The sequence below is a fragment of the Rhinoderma darwinii genome, chromosome 6 (assembly GCF_050947455.1).
Source record: "Rhinoderma darwinii isolate aRhiDar2 chromosome 6, aRhiDar2.hap1, whole genome shotgun sequence".
Classification (NCBI taxonomy): Eukaryota; Metazoa; Chordata; class Amphibia; order Anura; family Rhinodermatidae; genus Rhinoderma; species Rhinoderma darwinii.
In genome coordinates, this window is record NC_134692.1 from 132,383,413 (window position 1) to 132,403,079 (window position 19,667).

At 43.5% G+C, this 19,667-nt stretch overlaps 1 protein-coding gene across 3 annotated transcripts in view; it reads right to left on the bottom strand.

Annotated features, from left to right (window-relative positions):
- Positions 1-19,667, bottom strand: part of CRAMP1 (cramped chromatin regulator 1) — a 41,477-nt gene that overhangs the window by 20,786 nt on the left and 1,024 nt on the right. The window contains exons 1-9 of one of the 3 annotated variants that reach the window (XM_075830380.1): positions 18,562-18,656; positions 17,217-17,533; positions 10,175-10,362; positions 8,270-8,423; positions 7,669-7,752; positions 5,390-5,438; positions 4,273-4,367; positions 418-541; positions 201-282 (exon numbers count right to left, since the gene is read on the bottom strand). In XM_075830380.1, coding sequence (XP_075686495.1) covers positions 201-282; positions 418-541; positions 4,273-4,367; positions 5,390-5,438; positions 7,669-7,752; positions 8,270-8,423; positions 10,175-10,362; positions 17,217-17,533; positions 18,562-18,608 — 1,140 coding nt within the window. In that variant the 5' untranslated portion in view covers positions 18,609-18,656. Of the gene's footprint in view, positions 1-200; positions 283-417; positions 542-4,272; positions 4,368-5,389; positions 5,439-7,668; positions 7,753-8,269; positions 8,424-10,174; positions 10,363-17,216; positions 17,534-18,514; positions 18,657-19,667 lie in introns of those variants that run through there. The other 2 variants (XM_075830379.1, XM_075830381.1) reach the window with 2 other exon arrangements.

Below are 19,667 nucleotides of genomic sequence, written 5' to 3' on the forward strand. Positions count from 1 at the left end.
AAGGAAACTAAGCGCAATTAAGACAAAAAAAAACAAAAAGCAAAAAAAAGCAAAAAACACAATTGTTAAAAATATAGTAACTGAGCACAGAAAACGACAAAGCACCTTTATATGGAGGACGAAACTTCCATATCTGTGATGTTCAGCCCCGGGCAGTCAACATATCTCAATCCTTTCGATAACTCTTAATAAAAGGATACAATGCGAACTTCCTGCAGAGCCCATTTCTGCTTGAGAAATTCAATAAGACTGGAGACCTTTCTGTGCAGCTCGACCATCATCCTGGAGAAAACCCAAAAAGGAGAAAATTTAAGAGGCATCTTCTCTTAAAATGTAGAAATCCCCTTATAAGCTACTTTACCATTGTATCCAGGTTACCCACACCTAATGCTACAGTAACAATTTCATTTGTAATACCTGAGCCGTGGATTCTGTGCCAGGCTTTGAACACGGGCCCAAGCCTGGTTGTTCCGCGGTAGAACTTCTACAGGTACTTTTAGAGGCAGTCGAACTGGTTTCTGATCTTCTTCGTCACTCAGACCTGGACGTGGATAAAGATAAAAAATAAAAATGTAAATAATCTAAAAAAAAAACGAAAAAAAACATAGTACAACTCCAGCGCACATGCTGCAAACTTCTTCAGTCATTGATTTCACAGCAAATCCACGACAATTCTGCATTCAAATCTGCAGGTCGTATGCAGATTTTACCTTATGCATTGCCAAGAAGGAGCTGGACAGCCCGTCTGATCTAATAGCATGGTGCACTACACGTAACCGTGTGACTGGCATCCTAAGATAAGCCTGATCTGTGTGCAATGATAACAATAAGCAGCCGCCCCCCTCATATATTGGAGGAGTAGGGAGTAACTCTTCATCAGTATTTTGCACCTTTGCAATCTCCCTCTATGTAGCATCGTGGCTTGTCTGTATCCTGTTGGGAACTGGTGTTGAACCGGCCCTTGCGTCAGTAACTATGGCCTTTTTCTGTGATTTTTATGGTGAAATTCCTGTTGAAAATACGCAACAGAATTGACAAGCTGCAAATGATCAAATCCATAGCATGCCCTCAATTCCGCGCAGATTTTTCTCCGCTATAGAAGGATGGGGTTATGAAACGCCATCTGATATAGGAGGGCCAGTATTACACAGTGTAGGTTTGCCTTTGGGAAACATCAACCATTAAGAAACTCCATAAACAGCAATTGCCTAACATAACCAGAACAATGTTGTTATAATCAGGCAGGGGGGAAAAAACTGCTCTGCAAATTTAGTAGCAGAATGCTGGTGCTATTCATGGCAGCCTGTATTGTGCAGGTGGGGGATGACTAGGTGAGAGCGAATCAAGACTTCTTCCAGTTCTCCCAATATATAAATGTAACCCTCCTGTTCTGATAATGGGAACATATTTGGAGGCGGACATTCCCTAATACTTACAGGTAGGTCTGTAAAACACTCAGACATAGTGAATTTATTGCATATTCCACACCAAAAAGCCACGACAAATGACACGACCGTGCTAGTGGATGGGGTTACCACATGTAGCACAGGAACGCAATGGGGGGGAAATCTGCAGCAACATCCACATTAAACTTAGGCAGATTTTAAGGGGGATCTCCCTTCCTTAGGTCAATACTTTTACATTTTTGACAGTACTCCCCTGTTTGGTGAATAGGGATCAAGTTAGTTTTATACCAGGCAGGCAAGCAGCAGATCATGTTCAGAAGATCTTGAATGTGTTCCACTATGCAAAAAGAACTACTACCCCCATTATAGCTCTCGCCCTTGACATAGAGAAGGCATTCGATAGTTTGTCCTGGCCTTATCACCTACACACTTTAAATACCATGGGCATCAGGGGTTCCTTACTTTCCGCTGTCACTGCCCTCTAGTCTTCCCCCACTGCTACTCTGAAAATTCCTTCTCGTCATACCAAACCTGTCAAAATATTTAGAGGAAAAAGACAGGGGTCCCCCCTCTCCCCGCCTTATTTGAGTTAGCAATAAAGCCATTAGCTATAGCTATATGGGATAATACTAATATCTCTGGTCCAGAAATTGGCGGGAAACAATATAAATTAAATCTATTTGCCGATGACTTACTAAACCCTTACTCCCGCTACCTAATATAACTGGCCTTTTGGATCAATTTGGTCGAATATCAGGTCTAAAAATAAATGGCACTAAATCGGAACCTGAACTTTGGATTTAAGCACTGCGATGCTTACATTGCTTACCTTGGGATTAGGTTAACGATGTCCATACAATCTCTATATAAGGTTAACTATCCACCAATGTTATCTTCGCTTAGGAGGGACTTTGAAAAGCGGGACTCACCGTTTTTAATCTTGGATTGGACGCATACATTGCGACAAAATGGTCACATGACCAAGATTGTTATACTTATTTAGAACTTTACCTATCTCCAGTTCCTAAACAAGATATTGACTCTTTCCAAAAATCTATCTTCAGGTTTATATGGCGTTATAAACGTCCACGTATATCAAGGTCTGTCATGTATCTGAACAAAACGAATGGAAGATTCTCCGTACCTTTAAACCCACACTCCTTTAGCTGGTGGATAGACAATAACTTGTTGACCGACAGAGACTTTGTCCTTGAGATGGAGTCATCAAATTTCCATGGTTTTAATATTACGTTTCACCCGCCATCTACTGAATTTTTCCGTGCTCAACAGATTTTGCATTTTTGGAGAAATATCCCCTCTGCTTCACCTAAGTTAGACTTAGCACCTATGGAATCCCTATGTCTCTTTAGAGCTAACTTACCGGGATCATGATCTTTTATATATTCTAAATTAAACTGTCCACCTACCGGAGGCAAATTGCCATTCATGGTCAAATGGGAGGCAGAGCTGGCGATACAACTTGGAGAGCAATGGGGTTTTATTTGCACGACTGCTAGTAAGGGGAGTTTACAGGAGACCTGATGGAGACCTCTCTCAAGTTACTACATAGACTCCATATGGTACCGACCAGAATAGACCCCATGTATCCGGATATTCCCGACACATGCTTTAGAGGGTGTGCGGACCCCGGCACTCATCTGCACACGTGGTGGACTTTTCAGAAAGTCAAACGCTTTTGGAGGAAGATTGTGACACTTGCTAACTCAGTGTTGGATACACACATAGCGCTAACCCCTGAGGTTTGTTTACTAGGGGTTAAACCAAATGGTCTTTCTTACCCCACCTTTAAATTGCTTCAACTCTTTAGGATGTCAGCTCGCATACATATTGCACAAAACTGGAGACGACCTTAACGGCGGTAAAAAAAAAACGTATGAATAAAATCTTGGTTTATGAAAAACTCAACACTGTTAGACATGATAATGTAGCAGACTTTGATACGGTCTGGTCTCCATGGGCACAAACTATGGCGGCCCCAAGCCTCATTATTTAGCACTATAATGTTCTCTGTGTGCGGTGGAGGAGGCTCGGGTCCCTATACTTATTCTTTGCTTTGGTTATCATTAAGACTTTGTGATTTGGAATACACTGAGGATGTCTATATATTTAACTATGTGATTTTATACCATTCTATGCATAGGTTTATTATCAGTATGCTTCTTATATCATAGACATCATGTTTATACTGTTTAAGTTTTATATTGTTTTTCGTTTCAAATACTATACCCTGTTGGATATCGTCTATTGACTTCCTGCGTTACCATTTGAATGTGTAAACTGCATATTGTATATCCAACGTCTGTTGTAATTTTAATAAATTACTTTGAAACATAAATGTTTGACAGTATTAAGTTTCAGTCAATGACACAGGAGGTCAAACAATCTAATACACGAAAACACACATAGTAAGGGTATGTGCACACGGCTTATTTCCGGCCGTTTTTCAGGTCGTAAACGGCCCAAAAAAAAAAAAACGGAAGCAGAACGCCTCCAAACTTCTGCCCATTGATTTCAATGGGAAAAAATGCGTTCTGTTACGACGGGGCGTTTTTTTTTTTTACGCGGCCGTTGTGAAAAACGGCCGCGTAAAAAAAACGCCTGTGAAAAATAAGTGCATGTCACTTCTTGAGCCGTTTTTCATTGACTCTATAGAAAAACAGCTCCAAAAATGTCCGTAAAAAACGCAATGAAAAACGCGAGTTGCTAAAAAAAAAAAGTGTCTGAAAATCAGGAGCGGTTTTCCCTTGAAAACAGCTCCGTATATTCAGACATTATTTAGTAAGCGTGTGAACATAGCCTAACACTGACTAAATGCAACAAATGCACAGAAACAAAGCATATGTACCCGTCTTTCCTTCAGGGTCACAGAGTTTCTTCAATGCTCTGCACATCGGAGCCTTGATCCGCAGGTTCCTGCCTTTGTATCGCACTGTGGTCGCCCTGTGAACGATGACCACAACAGCGAAATATAAATCTGAACCAACATAGTATTTAAAGGGCACATGACATTTATACCTGGATGACTGCTAGATCCGACACGCTGAAGAGGGATGTAAGCATTGGAATAACAACCACCATCTGATGACACCTGTGGCTCTCCATCTGTTGTTGAACTACAAGTCCCATCATGCCATGAAAGCATCAGACTCTCCTGCCGGGACGTAGTTTGAAAAAACGCTGCAGAGCCACAGGTGACAGACCAATAATCTTATGTCTGTTGACAGAGCAAGACATTTTTATTCACCGGTTTTCAGAATAAAATATGGAAAGTTTGGATTTTTACAGTCTGATTCCATAACTTCCTCTGGGATAAGCGGCGCCAAAAGGTGTTGCGCAATGGCTACCTATCACTGGGATACATGCGTATTTAATAAAGCCTACATAAACTGGTATATTTAAAGTGTAACTAAACGATCAAACTTCTGACACGTCATAGTAACATGTCAGAAGTCTTGATTGGTGGGGGTCCGAGACCCCCACTAATCGCTAAAACAAAGCGGCAGAAGCGCTCGGGTCAGCGCTCAGCCGCTTAGTTTCTGTTTGGCTTTTTCCGGAAATCAATGTATCGGAGTACGGGCTCAATAGTAAGTCTATGAGCCCGTACTCCGATACATTGGCTTTCCGGAAAAAGCCGAACAGAAACCAAGTGGCTCAGCGCTCACAAGAGCACTTCTGACGCTTCGTTTTAACAATTGGTGAGTTTCTCAGTGGTCGGACCCCCACAATCAAAACCTCTGACATGTCAGAAGTCTGTTGAACAATTAGTTACCCTTTAATATCAATTTACTGGGATCTAGTAACATTCTCGGTTAAATAGTTCTTTCAGAGCCCACATCTCCTTGGAGATTTCTGAAGACTCCGCAATGTATGGACTTGCAGACACTTTAAGAGTCCACCAAGTTTACCATCATCTTATCATGTATTGTCCCTGTGCAAACAGAAGGGGCACGAATCGTACTCACCCTAACTGGATCAGCTCATTCAGCTTGGCAGCATTCTTATCATCCATACCTGCAAAAACAAAAAAGAGGTAGGGATATCAGTGCCGGCAATAAAATAGAAGACAACTTATGAACGGACACATTAAAGAGGTTGTCTGGTTTCGAAAACCCTTTTTCAAATACCCTATTAAGTAATTCTGAGCTGACAGAGGGGCTCCTCCATTCAGAACCCTAAAGGTAGGAACACACAACGTAAACACTGCGGATTTTCCGCAACTGAATTGCGTAAAATCTGCAGCGTATTACAGTAGCAGCAGTGTGGGTGAGATTTCAACGAATCTCGTCCCCACACTGCGGAAAAATGCCGCCGAAAAAAACCGCACATAAGTTGACCTGTGGTGCAGTTTCTTCAACCACAGCATGTCAATGAATGCTGCGGAATGAGGTGCTTAAACCTGCAACAAAGTTGTGTGTGTTGCGATATTTTCGGCGGAATCCGCCACAAAAATCGCAAATAAGAAGAAAAAAAAAAAAAAAAGTTATCCTTACCCAGAGTTCCCTGCTTCTTCTCCAGTCCGGCCTCCCTGGATGACGCAGCAGGCCATGTGACTGCTGCAGACAATTACAGGCTGCAGCGGACACATGGTCTGCAACGTCATCCAGGGAGGCCGGAGCGGACATCAGAGGAGGAAAAGGTAAGTATGTGCGATAATTTACGCAGCGGAATTTATGCCCGAAAAAAACACATCACAGTGTGGTGCAGGATTTCGGACGGCATTCCATGTGGTGTTCAGGACGGATATGCTGCGCAGCTTGATGCAGTGTATTCACCCTGAATACGCCGTGTGTGTTCCTACCCTTAAACATTCGCCAGAGCAGGGAGCGACTATGAAGAATCTCTTGCTCTGGAGGACTCGACAAGTTTGTGCTTTATATAGCCAGTCCATTAATTTAATTGAGAACTGTGTAATGCTTCAATTCTCCTGTGGTGGTGCTGTAGGAAAATGGAACACTTGCTGCCATGTTCTCCCATTGATTACAGCTGATCATTAGGTGTACAGGAACCAGACACCCTGTAATCAACTTATCAGGGAATGCTTCTGACAAAAAGGGATTGTCCAAAATGTATAACCTTTTAACTCTTAACTTTTTTTTTGCCAATTTTGGCCTTGAGGACCAGAACAATTTCTTGGTATTTTCCCTCTTTAATAATATCCATCTATCTATCTATATATAGCGCCAACATATTCCGCAGGACTTTACAATTCAGAGGGTTCACGTACAGACAATATCTGACATTACATAGTGACAAAACTGACTAACAATTAAAACAAGAGGAATTACAATCTATGGGGAAATAGGGGAGACACAAAATGTAAAAAGTGCTTGTTCAGTACAATGGTCCGGCCATCTTTTATACACATTGGGTAGTGCACATAAAGCTGCCTGAGCCGTCACCCGCCAGTATCCGGGTATGACAGACATGAAGTGCATTAGGGTGCAAGGAGTGTGGGGGAGACTGCTGAATGAGGGGGTCAGGTGCTGATGACTAATGTAAAAGGGGGTAAAGGAGTCAGATTAGGGAATGTTATAGGCCGCTCTAAATAGATGTGTTTTCAGGGCACTTTTAAAAAACTGTGGATATTGGGAATTAATCTGATTGTCTGGGGTAGCACATTCCAGACGACGGGTGCAGCACAAGAGAAGCCTTGAAGACAGGAGTGGGAGGATCGGATTATAGAGGATTTTAATCTAAGGTCGTTGGCAGAACGTAGAGCACGTGTAGGCTGGTAGACAGAGATGAGGGAGGAGATGTAAGGAGGTGCAGAACTGTGGAGAGCTTTGTGGGTGAGAGAAATAAGTTTGAATTTTATTCTGAAGGGAATTGGCAACCAGTGCAGTGACTGGCACAGGGTAGAGGCATTAGTGTAGTAGTCACTGGCATAGGGTAAAGGCATTGATATAGTGGTCTGTGCAGTGACTGGCACAGGGTAAAGGTATTAGTGTAGCGGTCCAGTGCAGTGACTGGCACAGGGTAGAGGCATTGGTGTTGCGGTCCAGTGTACGGTAGGTAAGAAAGAGGAGCCTGGCTACTGCATTCAGGATAGATTGGAGAGGGGAGACTTTAGTGCGGGGAAGACAATTAAGTAACGTGTTACAGTAGACAAGACTAGGAGTGAATCAGAGCGACAATGAGAGTTTTGGCTGTTTCCATAGTAAGAAAAGGACGAATTCTGGAGATGTTTTTGAGGTGAAGGTGACAGAAGCGTGAAAGTGTTTAAATACAGCACAAAACTTACAACCACCGATCTTCTTCCGTAGTTCTCCATAGCAGATGAGGCCATAAAGCTCCTGTGAGGACTTCTTAAGACCACAAGAAAATACTGCAAAGTAAATAAAGACACCGGGTAAGGATGGCACAAGAAGACAGACTTCATGCAGCACTGGATAGAGATCATGCCATCATTTAGGTGGCTATTGTAAAAAGCAATATAGATATTAACACATATAAATTAAACAGATTTTACATTAATACCCGGCCATCAATAGGTGATCGATGGAAAATTCCGACCAATCAGAAAAACAAGGAGGCACTGGCACCGCCGCCCCATCACGGCCATACGTATGTGCCTGTGTATAATACCGCAGCTTTTCCCTTTCAAGTGAACAGGGCTGATCTGCAGTACCAGACGCAGCCACACAGGTATGGATGTCACTATGTACTGAAGCGGGAGGGCTGCTTCATTCTATTTATCGGAGGGGATCTCAGGGGTGGGGGCCCTACTGATCACACATTGATGGCCTAAGGATAGACCCTCAATATAAGATCCTGAAAAGACCCTTTTCAATATTACAGCAATAATAAAGATGTTCGGAGAAAGGGGTAGAGGGGAAACTCACCATTGTTAAAATCAATGTACTTGGAGATTTTGTGCCATGTTCTATAGTAGAAGTGCCGAACCTGCTCCTTTTTCTTCACCATGCTGACCGGTTTGGCTTTCTTCTTGTACTTAAGGGCAATGTTGTTCTGAATGGCTTCAAAATCTTTTCCATGCTAAAGAATATACATGCTATACATTATAGAGCGCCAGATGGTAACATTTCTTGTGGAACCAATTTTGAAAAATTGTAAAAACTTTCAGCAAATTTTTTTTCTATACTGTAATTGCCACTATTTCACATTTATCTGAATATTGTTGCATTATAATTTTATTTATAAGAACATGTACTTGGGAGACGTGAGGCTGTCACCTAGCAACAGCCCATGTGGCTGCCAGGTGACCACCACCTCTGTGCTCATGGTCCAGTGTCATTTTGTGTATACCTTGCTAGGTGGGGCTTCCGGTCTTTCAGATTATGTAGATACAGATAGAGACGCCCTCCTGTATTTCATATGTCGGGAGTAATTTTAGAAATTTAAATTTGCTATATTTTTTTTTAAAAAAAACACAAAAGGAGGGGTATTTGGCATATCAAAATGTAACTATTAGGGCATATGGACCTCGTAACGGGGGTGCCTTGTTCAGGATTCCTCCTCCACAACCATATGAGCTTAAGTGAAGAGTCTATCAGCATCTCCCACTCTGGAGGATCCGGCCCGTCCATGTACTAAATGGCTGTCATGTATGCTGGCCGCAGCTTCGCCCAACAATAATAGCTGATCACCAGGGGTTTCAGAGGCCAAACTCGTGGTCATCAGCAAATTGCTGGGCCGACTTCATTTAAAAGGGATCTGTCACTAGTTTAGTAATGCCCAATATTCTAGCTAATCTAATCGGTGCTGTGGCTGTAAATACTGGTGAAAATCGTGTCCCAAAACGTTTATTATTTTAAAAGTTATGATCTTTTTTCTAAATATGTAAATGAGCCTATATTTGACAAGTGGGTGTCACCAGCAGCGATTCTCCTGAGGTGGAGCCTCCTCACAGACTCTGACCTGTCCTATCAGCATGAAGCTGCTTCACACAGTGTGAGAGACTGAGGCTGGGGGGGGGGTGGGGGGATCACTTCAAATAGCCATATCTCCGGCTGTGGACCACCTAGAACAGTGATCCTGGTGGCATATGAAAGAGAAGATTTTAATAATGTTCTAGCTGTGAAACAACCGGAGGTATCACCAGTTGAAAACCCAGTCGGGAATGGAAGCTGTATACTATACGATCACGCTGTTGCCGGGCTGGGCAGAGGAGAATTGTATGATGCGGATTGGACAGCATCATACAGAAAATATTACACCACCCAGAGTGAAAAGAAAGAGAGTCACCTCCCATATGGCAAGTATAGCCAAATTAGCATATTTAGAAAAATGCTAAATAACTTTGCAAATAATAAAATGTTTTCAAACACAATTTATACTGTAGTTATCAGCATCATAGCGCCTATTAGATTAGTTAGGAGAAAGGACATTAATAGACTGGTGACAGATCCTCTTTAAGGTAGGATTCCAATTTACAGTGGATCTGTCACTATACATAGGGTCATAGTCAGAAAGGCAGCAGTGTTATGTAACTGGTGAATGAGCAGAGCCGAGAGAGCTCACATAGAGGGTTGATGATTGCAGTTCCTCTTCTGATACAAACATGTGTTGGAAATACAAGTAAGAGCCCCTATTACCTGTAGTTGTGGGGTCTGTTTAGCGTGCTCATATAAGTTGCCCATTGAGGGCATCAGATAGATTGCTTGCTCTAAAAGTAGACATGCCCAATGTAAAACATCTGGTCAGCTTTCTGCTTAGGCGTAAAAGTTCAATAAAAAGGAGTAATAGAATAAATGTTCTACTCTAAACACTACTGAACCTGTACTCACTTCATAGAGAGCCTCAAAGAAGGTGTTCTTGTCCTCCGTGCTCCAGGACTCCCACTGCCTCCGCACCTTCTTCTTATTACCATCATCCTTCTCGGCGGATGGAGCGACGTTACGGCCAGATGCTTTTGTTGCACTGGGCGCCAATCCGGTGGAGCAGCTAGGTGAGGATGGGGTGGCACTGTCCAGTGCTGAAAGTAGAGCAAACATAATAATTATCTATACTGCTGGGTAGAATACATCTGGGTATAGATGTTAAGACAGTGGTACACTACTCTAAAGAACTAGTATAGTGTGCCCGATACCCCAAGATGGTGAACACCTGATTGAGAAGGCAGGAAGCAATCCTAAAAATGCTACTTGCAGGATATATTATGGACCAAGGAACCGGAAGAACCCATAAAAAGACAAGGACCAGGCATTGCGGAGGCGTGTTGATACTCAACTCTAGTCCACCTTAGATCTCGCGAGTCACTTATAGGCAGGCGAAAGGCTCAATCATCAGAGTAGTATAGTGTAGGCAATTACACAACCGTTCAACCAAGGGTAATTGGTGGAGCACCAGCTACCGACTGTTCAAGATACCATGTGGTATAATGAAACTAGGAGTTACGTTTCTGTTTTATCACGGGTGGGGAGCGGGTCAATAAAGGATTCCCATAAGGAAAAAAAACATTTTTAACTCTCGTTTGTTTGTGCAGCGTCGCCTCCACCCAGTCCATCCGGAAACCATGAGAAAGCTTTTCCAAAAACATTTTCAGGGGTGGTGCCGGAGGTGAAAGCCATTCCTGTAGGATGGTCTTACGGGCTGCGCTAGAAACTAGAATTAGTAATTTTTTTGCGTTTGAAGCGCACGGAGGAGCGTCTGAGTCCAATATGCCAAAAATTGCCCAAGACGGGGAGAGCGGCACAAAATTAACTAAGTGTTGTAATGCAAAGGCTTCAACTCCTTTCCAAAATTGGCAGAAAATGGGGCAGCCCCAAAAACAGCGATAGAGGTCAGCGTTCATTTCAGAACATCTGGGGCAAGCTGATGTGGGAATTCTGCCCAGGACATCCAATTCTTAATCCATAGACATTAATATAGAGTTGGTCCCCCCTCCACCCCCCCCCCCCCTTTGCAACTAAAGCAGCTTACACTCTTCTGGGAAGACTTTCTACAAGATTATGGGGTGTCTATGGGATTTTTTGCCCATTTATCCAAAAGAGAATTTGTGAGGTCAGACACTGATGTTGGGGGAGGGGGCCTGGCTCACAATCTCTGTTCTAGTTCATCCCAAAGGTGTTGGATGGGGTTGAGGTCAGGGCTCTGTGCGGACAGTCAAGTTCTTCCACCCCAAACTCCACCAACCAACCAGCCATGTCTTTATGGACCTTGTGCACTGGGGCAGAGTCATGACGGAACAGAAAAGGGACAAACCACAAACTGTTCCCACAAAGTTGGAAGCTACAATCGTCCAAAATGTCTTGGTGTGATGACGCATTAAGATTTCCCTTCACTGGAACTAAGGGGCCGACCCCTGAAAAACAATCCCCATAGCACAATGCAGTTAGGCAGGTGACGTTCTCCTGGCATCCGCCGAACCCAGACTCATCCATTAGACGGCCAGATAGAGAAGCGTCACTTCACAGAACACGTTTCCACCGCTCCAGATTCCAGTGGCGACGGCTTTACACCACTCCACCCGACGCCTGGCATTGTTTGGTGATGTAAGGCTGGCATGTAGCTGCTCGGCCATGGAAACCCATGCCATGAAGATCCCAGCATACGTTTTTTGTGCGGATGTTAATACCAGAAGAGGTTTATACTCTGCAATTACTGAGTCAGCAGAGCGTTAGCGACTTCTATGCACTATGCGTCTCCGCACTCGGCGACCCCGCTCTAACTTTACGTGGTCTCCGCTTCGTGGCAGAGGTTCCTGAACAAAAATATCACTCCCAGTTGATGGTGGAATATCTAGGAGGCAAGACATTCCTGAAACGAACTTGTTACACCGGTGACGTCCTATTACAGGACCGCGCTGGGATTCAGTGATCTCTTTACGACCCATTCTATCACGAATGTTTGTAAAGGCGACCGCATGGCGAGGGGCTGAATATCATACACCTGTGGGAATGGGACTGAATGGAACACCGGAATTCAATGATTAAGAGATGTGTCCCAATACTTTTGTCCATATAGTGTTGATAAGGAAGCGTCATCCGCACCTCAAGACTTCACAACAAGATGGGTGTACCCTCCGACTATAGAGAATACTGCACCAGGAGGACGTCTCCCACGTGTGCTATTAACTTGTACCGGAGTAGAAAACAGGGACTGCAGAATGAAGTCAGAGGGTATTTTTAGACTGTAAAATGTAACGTCGTGAGCGCAGACAATCATCTCCGGCAGCCGCCGCCTCCTCACAACGTGCCACTCCGAGCCGGAATAGAGCAAGGACCACGTCTTGAATAAATAGAGGGGGGAATTATTGTCGGAGGAGTTGAGAACGTTCGTAAAACGTAATACATTATATACCAGCGTTATCCGGGTATTAACCTTTTCCCGCCTAAGCCATTTCTTTTTTTCCCTTTAGTTTTTTCCTCACCACCTTCCAAAAGCCATAACTTTTTAAGGTTTCTGTCGACACAGCCGTATAAGTGCTTGTTCATTGCAATACCAGTTGTACTTTTTAACGCCACCTTTTAAATGTACTGGAAAATATTTTTTCGCGAGGTGAAATAAAAAAATTATAAAAAAAAGCATACAAAAAAAAAATTGCGATCTCCATTGTTTTTTTTCTACGTTTTATGGCATTCACATAAAATCAAATTGTTAACTTCATTCCGTGGGTCATTATCATTACGGTGATACTGAATTGGGGGGAAAAAAAATGGATTTTGGGGGGGGGGGGGTCGACGTATTCCAAGAGCCATCATTTATTTATTTTTTTCCGTCAATAGAGCAGTGGGAGGGCTTTTTTTTTTTTTTGCACAGCAAGCTTTAGTTTTTATGGGTACAATTTTGGGGTACATACACCTTTTTGATCATTTATTAAATTTTTGGTGACAGCTAATGTGACTAAAAAAAAACAGCAATTCTGACATTAAAGGGTAACTAAACTTTCAAAAAATAAAAACTCCTGACATGTTATAGTGACATATAAGAAGTTTTGATCGGTGGAAGTCCGATCACAGAGACCCCCACCGATCGCTAAGACGAAATGACAGAAGCGCTCGGGTGAGCACGGAGCCGCTTGGTTTCTCATCGGCTTTTCTCGGAAAGCCGAGCAGTTGGTGTACGGGCTCAATAGAAAGTCTATGGGCCTCTACACCATCTGTTCGGCTTTCCGAGAAAAGACTATCAGAAACCAAGCGGCTCAGCGCTAACCCGAGCGCTTCAACCATTTCGTTTTAGCGATCGGTGGGTGTCTGAGTGATCGGACTTCCCCCCCGATCAAAACTTCTGACATGTCAGAAGTTTTCTGTAACATTAGTTACCCTTTATGCTACAGCGTTCAACCTGCAGGTTAAAGAACGTTATATTAAAATAGTTTTCTTACGGACATGGTGAAACCAATTATGTTTATTTTAAAAATGTTACATTACTTTAGGAAAAAAAATGGAATAAGGAGTGTCTTTTTTTTTTACTTTGAATTTATTTTTTTTGAACATTTGATAAAACTTTATTAATAATTTTTTTTTTTTTACACTTTTTCTAGTTCCCATAGGGGACTTGAACAAGTGATTGTTTGTCCGACTGGTACAAATACACTGCCAAAATTATTGTAGTTTTTACCGGCTCCGACCAACCTAAAACATACTGAGGACTTGACTTTCCAGTCTTGGCCAGGTCTTCTTCTAGGCTCCGCGGAGTAAAGAAAGAGGTGACCACTTTACAGGGGCGATACAAAATGGCTCTCAGGACCTTCTACGCAGAATGAATGTGTCGCCTTGATGGACCTGCATTGCAGTTAGGATGAAGCCCCATCCAGTTACTTTGTGAATGGCCCTTATGAAGTCCTACTATGGAGAAATCTGCTCTTCTCCTACTAAATGGTCTTCAGTTCATGACTACCATTGTCCTGCCACCAAAAAATAATCTATAGAATAATCCTTATGGTTGACAGCACATAGTCCAGCAGATGAAGGGCGTCTAATTCAGACTATGGGGGCAGTATAAGAACATGCCAAATGGACATTATACGACAGATGCAGTAACGAAAGAGAGAACCACAGAGTCCTACATAGGTCGATCTGCCTATACATATAAGTTTTTTCCTGAAACTCCCCGTTGACCACATTCGTTCAGACCAGAGGGAGTGACATAAGCAGCTGCCAGACACGTCTACAATTTGACTTCAATGGTAACAAAGGATCGAACAGTTTAAAGGACAACCTTTCCCCATCTGGACAGCCCATTCTTAGGCTCTGTTCACATCTCGGTGAAGGCTCCGTCAGAGATCCATCATATTTGACTGAAAGATTAACCCAGCATGCAGCGCTATCCCTCCCGTCAAAATGACAGATACCACGACGGACCTCATGATAAGTCAATGGGGTCCGTCCGACACCATTGGTGTCCATCGTGCCAAGGAGCCGGTACTCCGTCATTTTCCTGCTCCTGTGACCTTACAGAAAAACAGAAATGACGAGGTAGGTGTGAACTCAGCCTTAGATTGAAGCTGCTGATTGTGTCTCACGAGACTTTACACAGAACTAGGGTATTTCTAGGCTAGAGTAGGGTTCAGCAATGGAGGACTTCTTCATACTTCGGAAGTTGCGGTCATTTTTGTAAAGTCATTAAGCTCCTATAATGGGATGTAGGATAAGGCTGGGTTCACACGAGCATGTTACGTCCGTAAAGTACGGAACGTATTTCGGCCGCAAGTTCCGGACTGAACACACTGCAGGGAGCCGGGCTCCTAGCATCATAGTTATGTACGACGCTAGGAGTCCCTCCCTCGCTGCGAGACAACTGTCCCGTACTGTAATCATGTTTTCAGTACGGGACAGCAGTTCCTCGGAGAGGCAGGGACTCCTAGCGTCGTACATAACTATGATGCTAGGAGCCCGGCTCCCTGCACTGTGTTCGGTCCGGGACTGCCGGCCGAAATACGTTCCGTCCATTACGGACGTAACATGCTTGTGTGAACCCAGCCTACGGAGCACACAACACTGTGTCATCACAGGCGCGGCGTATTAGTAATCATCTACACGTAACCGATCCAAGACTCCACCTAGAAAAATCACTTGTTTCAACGCGTTTCATTGTTTCTTCCTTTTCCCCCTAAAAAGTGAAGCTTTCCTAGTATTTTGCTGGTTAAAACACAGCATCTATGAAAACCGGTGTACATGGGAAATCAGTCGCCGGTTTTGTATTTCGACCACAGTTAAAGGATCAAGGTATAAATCGGACTAATAAACCTACCGTACTGGTTACGGAAATACGCAATAATTTAGCTGTACAAACTGCAAAGTCTGACGCAGAAGTTTAATGCTCCGTGACGTGCGGTTGTTCCTTATAATGGTCTTATGTGCTGTACATTATCTGGACCACGGGTCCACCCAGCACCCAGGATCCTCCAGAAGACTAGTACAGACGAGGTTTTGCAGAATCCCTAAAGGATGTCACGCCACTACCTCCATACAGGAAACGAGAACCCCACGCACTTCAGCTTCCCAATTCAAAAACAGAAAAAAAAAAAATTTTTAGGGTCATTTCAAGTAAAAACAAGTGCCCACGTATAAATATCGAGCAAGTGCTCCAGTGGTTGCCTTCCAGTTGCAGGAAAATGACAACATTACTGTGTCCTGCATGATGCAGCCTCAAGGTTTCCAGATCAGAGAAAATCCTAGGGAAGAACTGACGAGAGTCGCCTTAATGTCATTATTTTGTTGCGACTCACGAGCGAGGAAAAGTCGCCATGTAGCCCGGATCTGAAGGGTAGGTTCGCCAATTCCAATGCTACACTGACAAATAAGAGAATCGCATAAACGGTAATGGATACTTCTTATCGGAGATTACAATGGGATAATGAATTATAAAAATACAGTTTCATATTATATATGGGTGACCAACACATTGCACGGGCTGACAATTGTACATGAAGCCCTCTCATCTGCATCCAGGATCCTGCGCAAGATACAATCTCCTCAAAAATTCTGCCTATGAATGTAATATAAGCCGGGGGCATCACCAGAGCTGGAATCGCACCCAAAACTATAAAATATAAGCGATGGAGGAAAAAAAACAAAAAAAACCTGTGATTGCAGATACGCAGCAGCCAGCCGTCAACTACCGCAGAGAGGAGAGGCGCATGTATAGAAAAAAAAAATAATTCAATATATTTTGCAGAATTTTGGTTGCGAAATCCGTTTATATTTTAACGAAACCCATTCTCTTGCAGCATGCCCCATCTGAACCGATATACGTAAAATCAGCGACTATATCCGCACCGAAATCCGCATGCAACACATGCTAAAAATCGCTACCATTTACGTATTTACACGATTAATCACTTCCCCCATTAAAAACACACTGCGGTCCATATTTTGTTCCAATTCCTTAATGGTTTGATTTTTTGGAAAAAAATAAAAAAATATATTTTTATAAAAAATATTTTCTACTCCATTTATACAAAGGTACACTTTTTTTTTTTGTTTCTTATTTATCTTTAAGCCCGATTTTATACACTAGTACAAAATGTGAAAAACATGAATGATATGCACTACCAATAGGTGGCGCTCTATTACGATCTAGGTTCTTACTAGACCATGTGCTCTCCCGTATGTAAGAAATCCCAGTGAACATGTCTCAGGGACAGACAGAGGATAGACTTGTGCCCACCGAGATATCAAGTGTCCAGATATACAGCAGATCGCTAGTCACCCGCGGTCAGGCGGGCTGTGCGCGCTTACACCCCAGTTGCAGCTGCAACGTCTATTGCTAGGCCATTGCATCACGTCCTCAGATGATTTTTAAAATTGGACGCCATGTTGTTACTAAAAATAGGGTGTACCCCGAAATATCAATGAAGGGGTGCCGAGAATTTTGCAGGTATACCTTTGCTTTTGGCACTGGTGGCTTTTCCATTGCCGCCAGAATCCTTCCTCTGTCTCTTGCTGTGCGGTCGGACACTGGACCTCAAGAAATGGTGTTGATCCTGTTGGACTTTGGCGGGCTGTTCGGGGATCGCGGCCTCTGGAGGGTCCTTATCGGGGGTCTCTGAGATGAGTAGATCCCCTTCTATCTTGCCTTTATCTTCCACATCTGCCGCCACCGCTGCTGCAGCCGCCACCACTACTTCTTCCTCCTCTTCAATCTCTGGTGCGCTCTGGTTTGGTTTTCTTTCCTCTCCACTTTTCAGCTTCACTGTCATCCTGAAATCAGACGGAAAAAAAAATAAAAAATGAATTAAAAATACAAAAAAAAAAAAATGTGCGGACATATTATTTACCCAAGGGAATAATCTAAGGGGTCCCGTCCCTTTATAACACCCGCAAAATCCCTTTTCCGTAACGCCCTCTGGAAATGAAAGGGTTAAAAAAAATAATCCATAACCACAGAATGAAGTGGTAATTATTTTGAGGGAGTTTCCGTTATACTCTCCAAAAACGTCTTCACGCCGTCGTTTCAGAATAACCCAGAATGGCCTCGTCGAAACAAGAGATGGCAAGGTTGTGAACGATCTCCTATACCAGACCATTCCCTCCGGAACTGCTCAATGTGCCTAAATTATCGCGGACATATCGCCGCGATTTACGACCAAAAATGTTAATTCTATTTAAATCCTCAATCATTTTATCCTAACGATCGTAACGGGTCGCCTCCGATCGTTTCGCTCCCTCAGACACAAGGATTCTGGCAATGAGGGCTCATGGCTGGTTGTATCCTGTCTATAATCCATGCCCAAATTATCTCTGGGTTTAGTTTTTCATAAAAAGGTTCCTATAACCACTTCCTCTCTAGGGGCCACAAATTAGAGGGGGGCAGTGACCCCCAAAACCCACATATTCCAGTCAAAGAAATAAGTTGTAGAGAGAGACAGAGAGACAGATCCTGAACAACATGGCCGCCATTGTTAGTGACAAATCCTCTTCCACTGTCCCGACTGCACAGACCGGGCTGGATGCCCGTCTACGCTGTCGGGGATGGGGCACTGTGCCCGGCTGAGGGGCACTGGGGTGCCAGGGACGGGTGCCGGGGTCCGGGGCAGGCTAGAGGCAACGAAAGACGAGAGAGATCGGGATTGGTTTTGTTGTTGAGCACAAGAGAACCCGACATGATGATCAGCAGCAGCCGCCGCCGCGCTCGACCCGTACTCAGCCTTCTAAAAGTGATCTGGGGCGACCAATCCCTACCCAGTCCGGGGTCCCCGGCACCCTCGGGGGGTCCTCTTCCTCCTCACCATGGATCCGGGGTCTCCCGAGCCTCTGTCCGCCCGGGATCGCTCATGTTATCGGCGGAGGGAGCTGTGCGCTCTCGTCTCCTGCGCCTTGTCTTTCTGCCTGCTGCTGCTTGGGGCTGGAGGTTCCACCAAATGCTGCAGCCAGGCGCGGAGGGGACCCCTTCTTCAACACCCCCAAAACTCGAGATCTTGACCTCGTACAAACCCGGGACCGATGGCAAATGAAAGCTGAGACTCTCCCCTTTAATATGCATATCTTACATCGCATATCGGGTGTAGGGAATTTAAACGAGACGCTGCCAAACTTGGGGCACCTCATGGGGCGTTGTTGGAGCTGAACTTTGCTTTTGCTACGTCATCAGCTGGTGCAGCATTTGAAAATATTATTTTTTGCAAAGTTTAACCCCCCCTAAGAAAAAAATCTTAACACCCCAAAAATGAACACTCACAACGAGGCAATGCAGGCACCAGAAAATGAGTAGTAATAAAACTGGTCAAGCAGCATTTAGTTTCCTATGGGCACAAAGGCATCAAACAAGATGGATCCAGCTTCATAGTAAACACATTAATCAACATAACCTGGGGGGCTACTGATGCCAATATATAGGGGGGTTAACCCTTCATATCCAACATCTATACTTATACACACACTAATAAAACACTTTTTAATTTTAATATATTGATTAACATTATAGTGCAACTTGTGGCTCTCCAAAACGACATCTCCAGGCATGAGCTGACAGGGCATGCTGAGAGTTGTAGTTTCCCAGAGATCTATACCACTGGCTGAGACTTTGCTACTAAAAGGATTGCATTATATAACTAGATGCTACAATAGAATGTATCAATGTTACTATGAAATGTATCACAATACAATGTATCAATCAATCACAATACAATGTATCAATGTTACTATGCACTGTATCACAATACAATGTATCAATCAATATTGAATAAACACATCATTACAATGCCATGCTATGGCGCAATCATAAAATATTTTGCCAGGAAATGCCAACATTTAATATAGTAAATAACAATGGAGTACAAAGTATATTACAATGACAGACCGTGATCTTATATAATCTATAGCTGCAGATTTATAA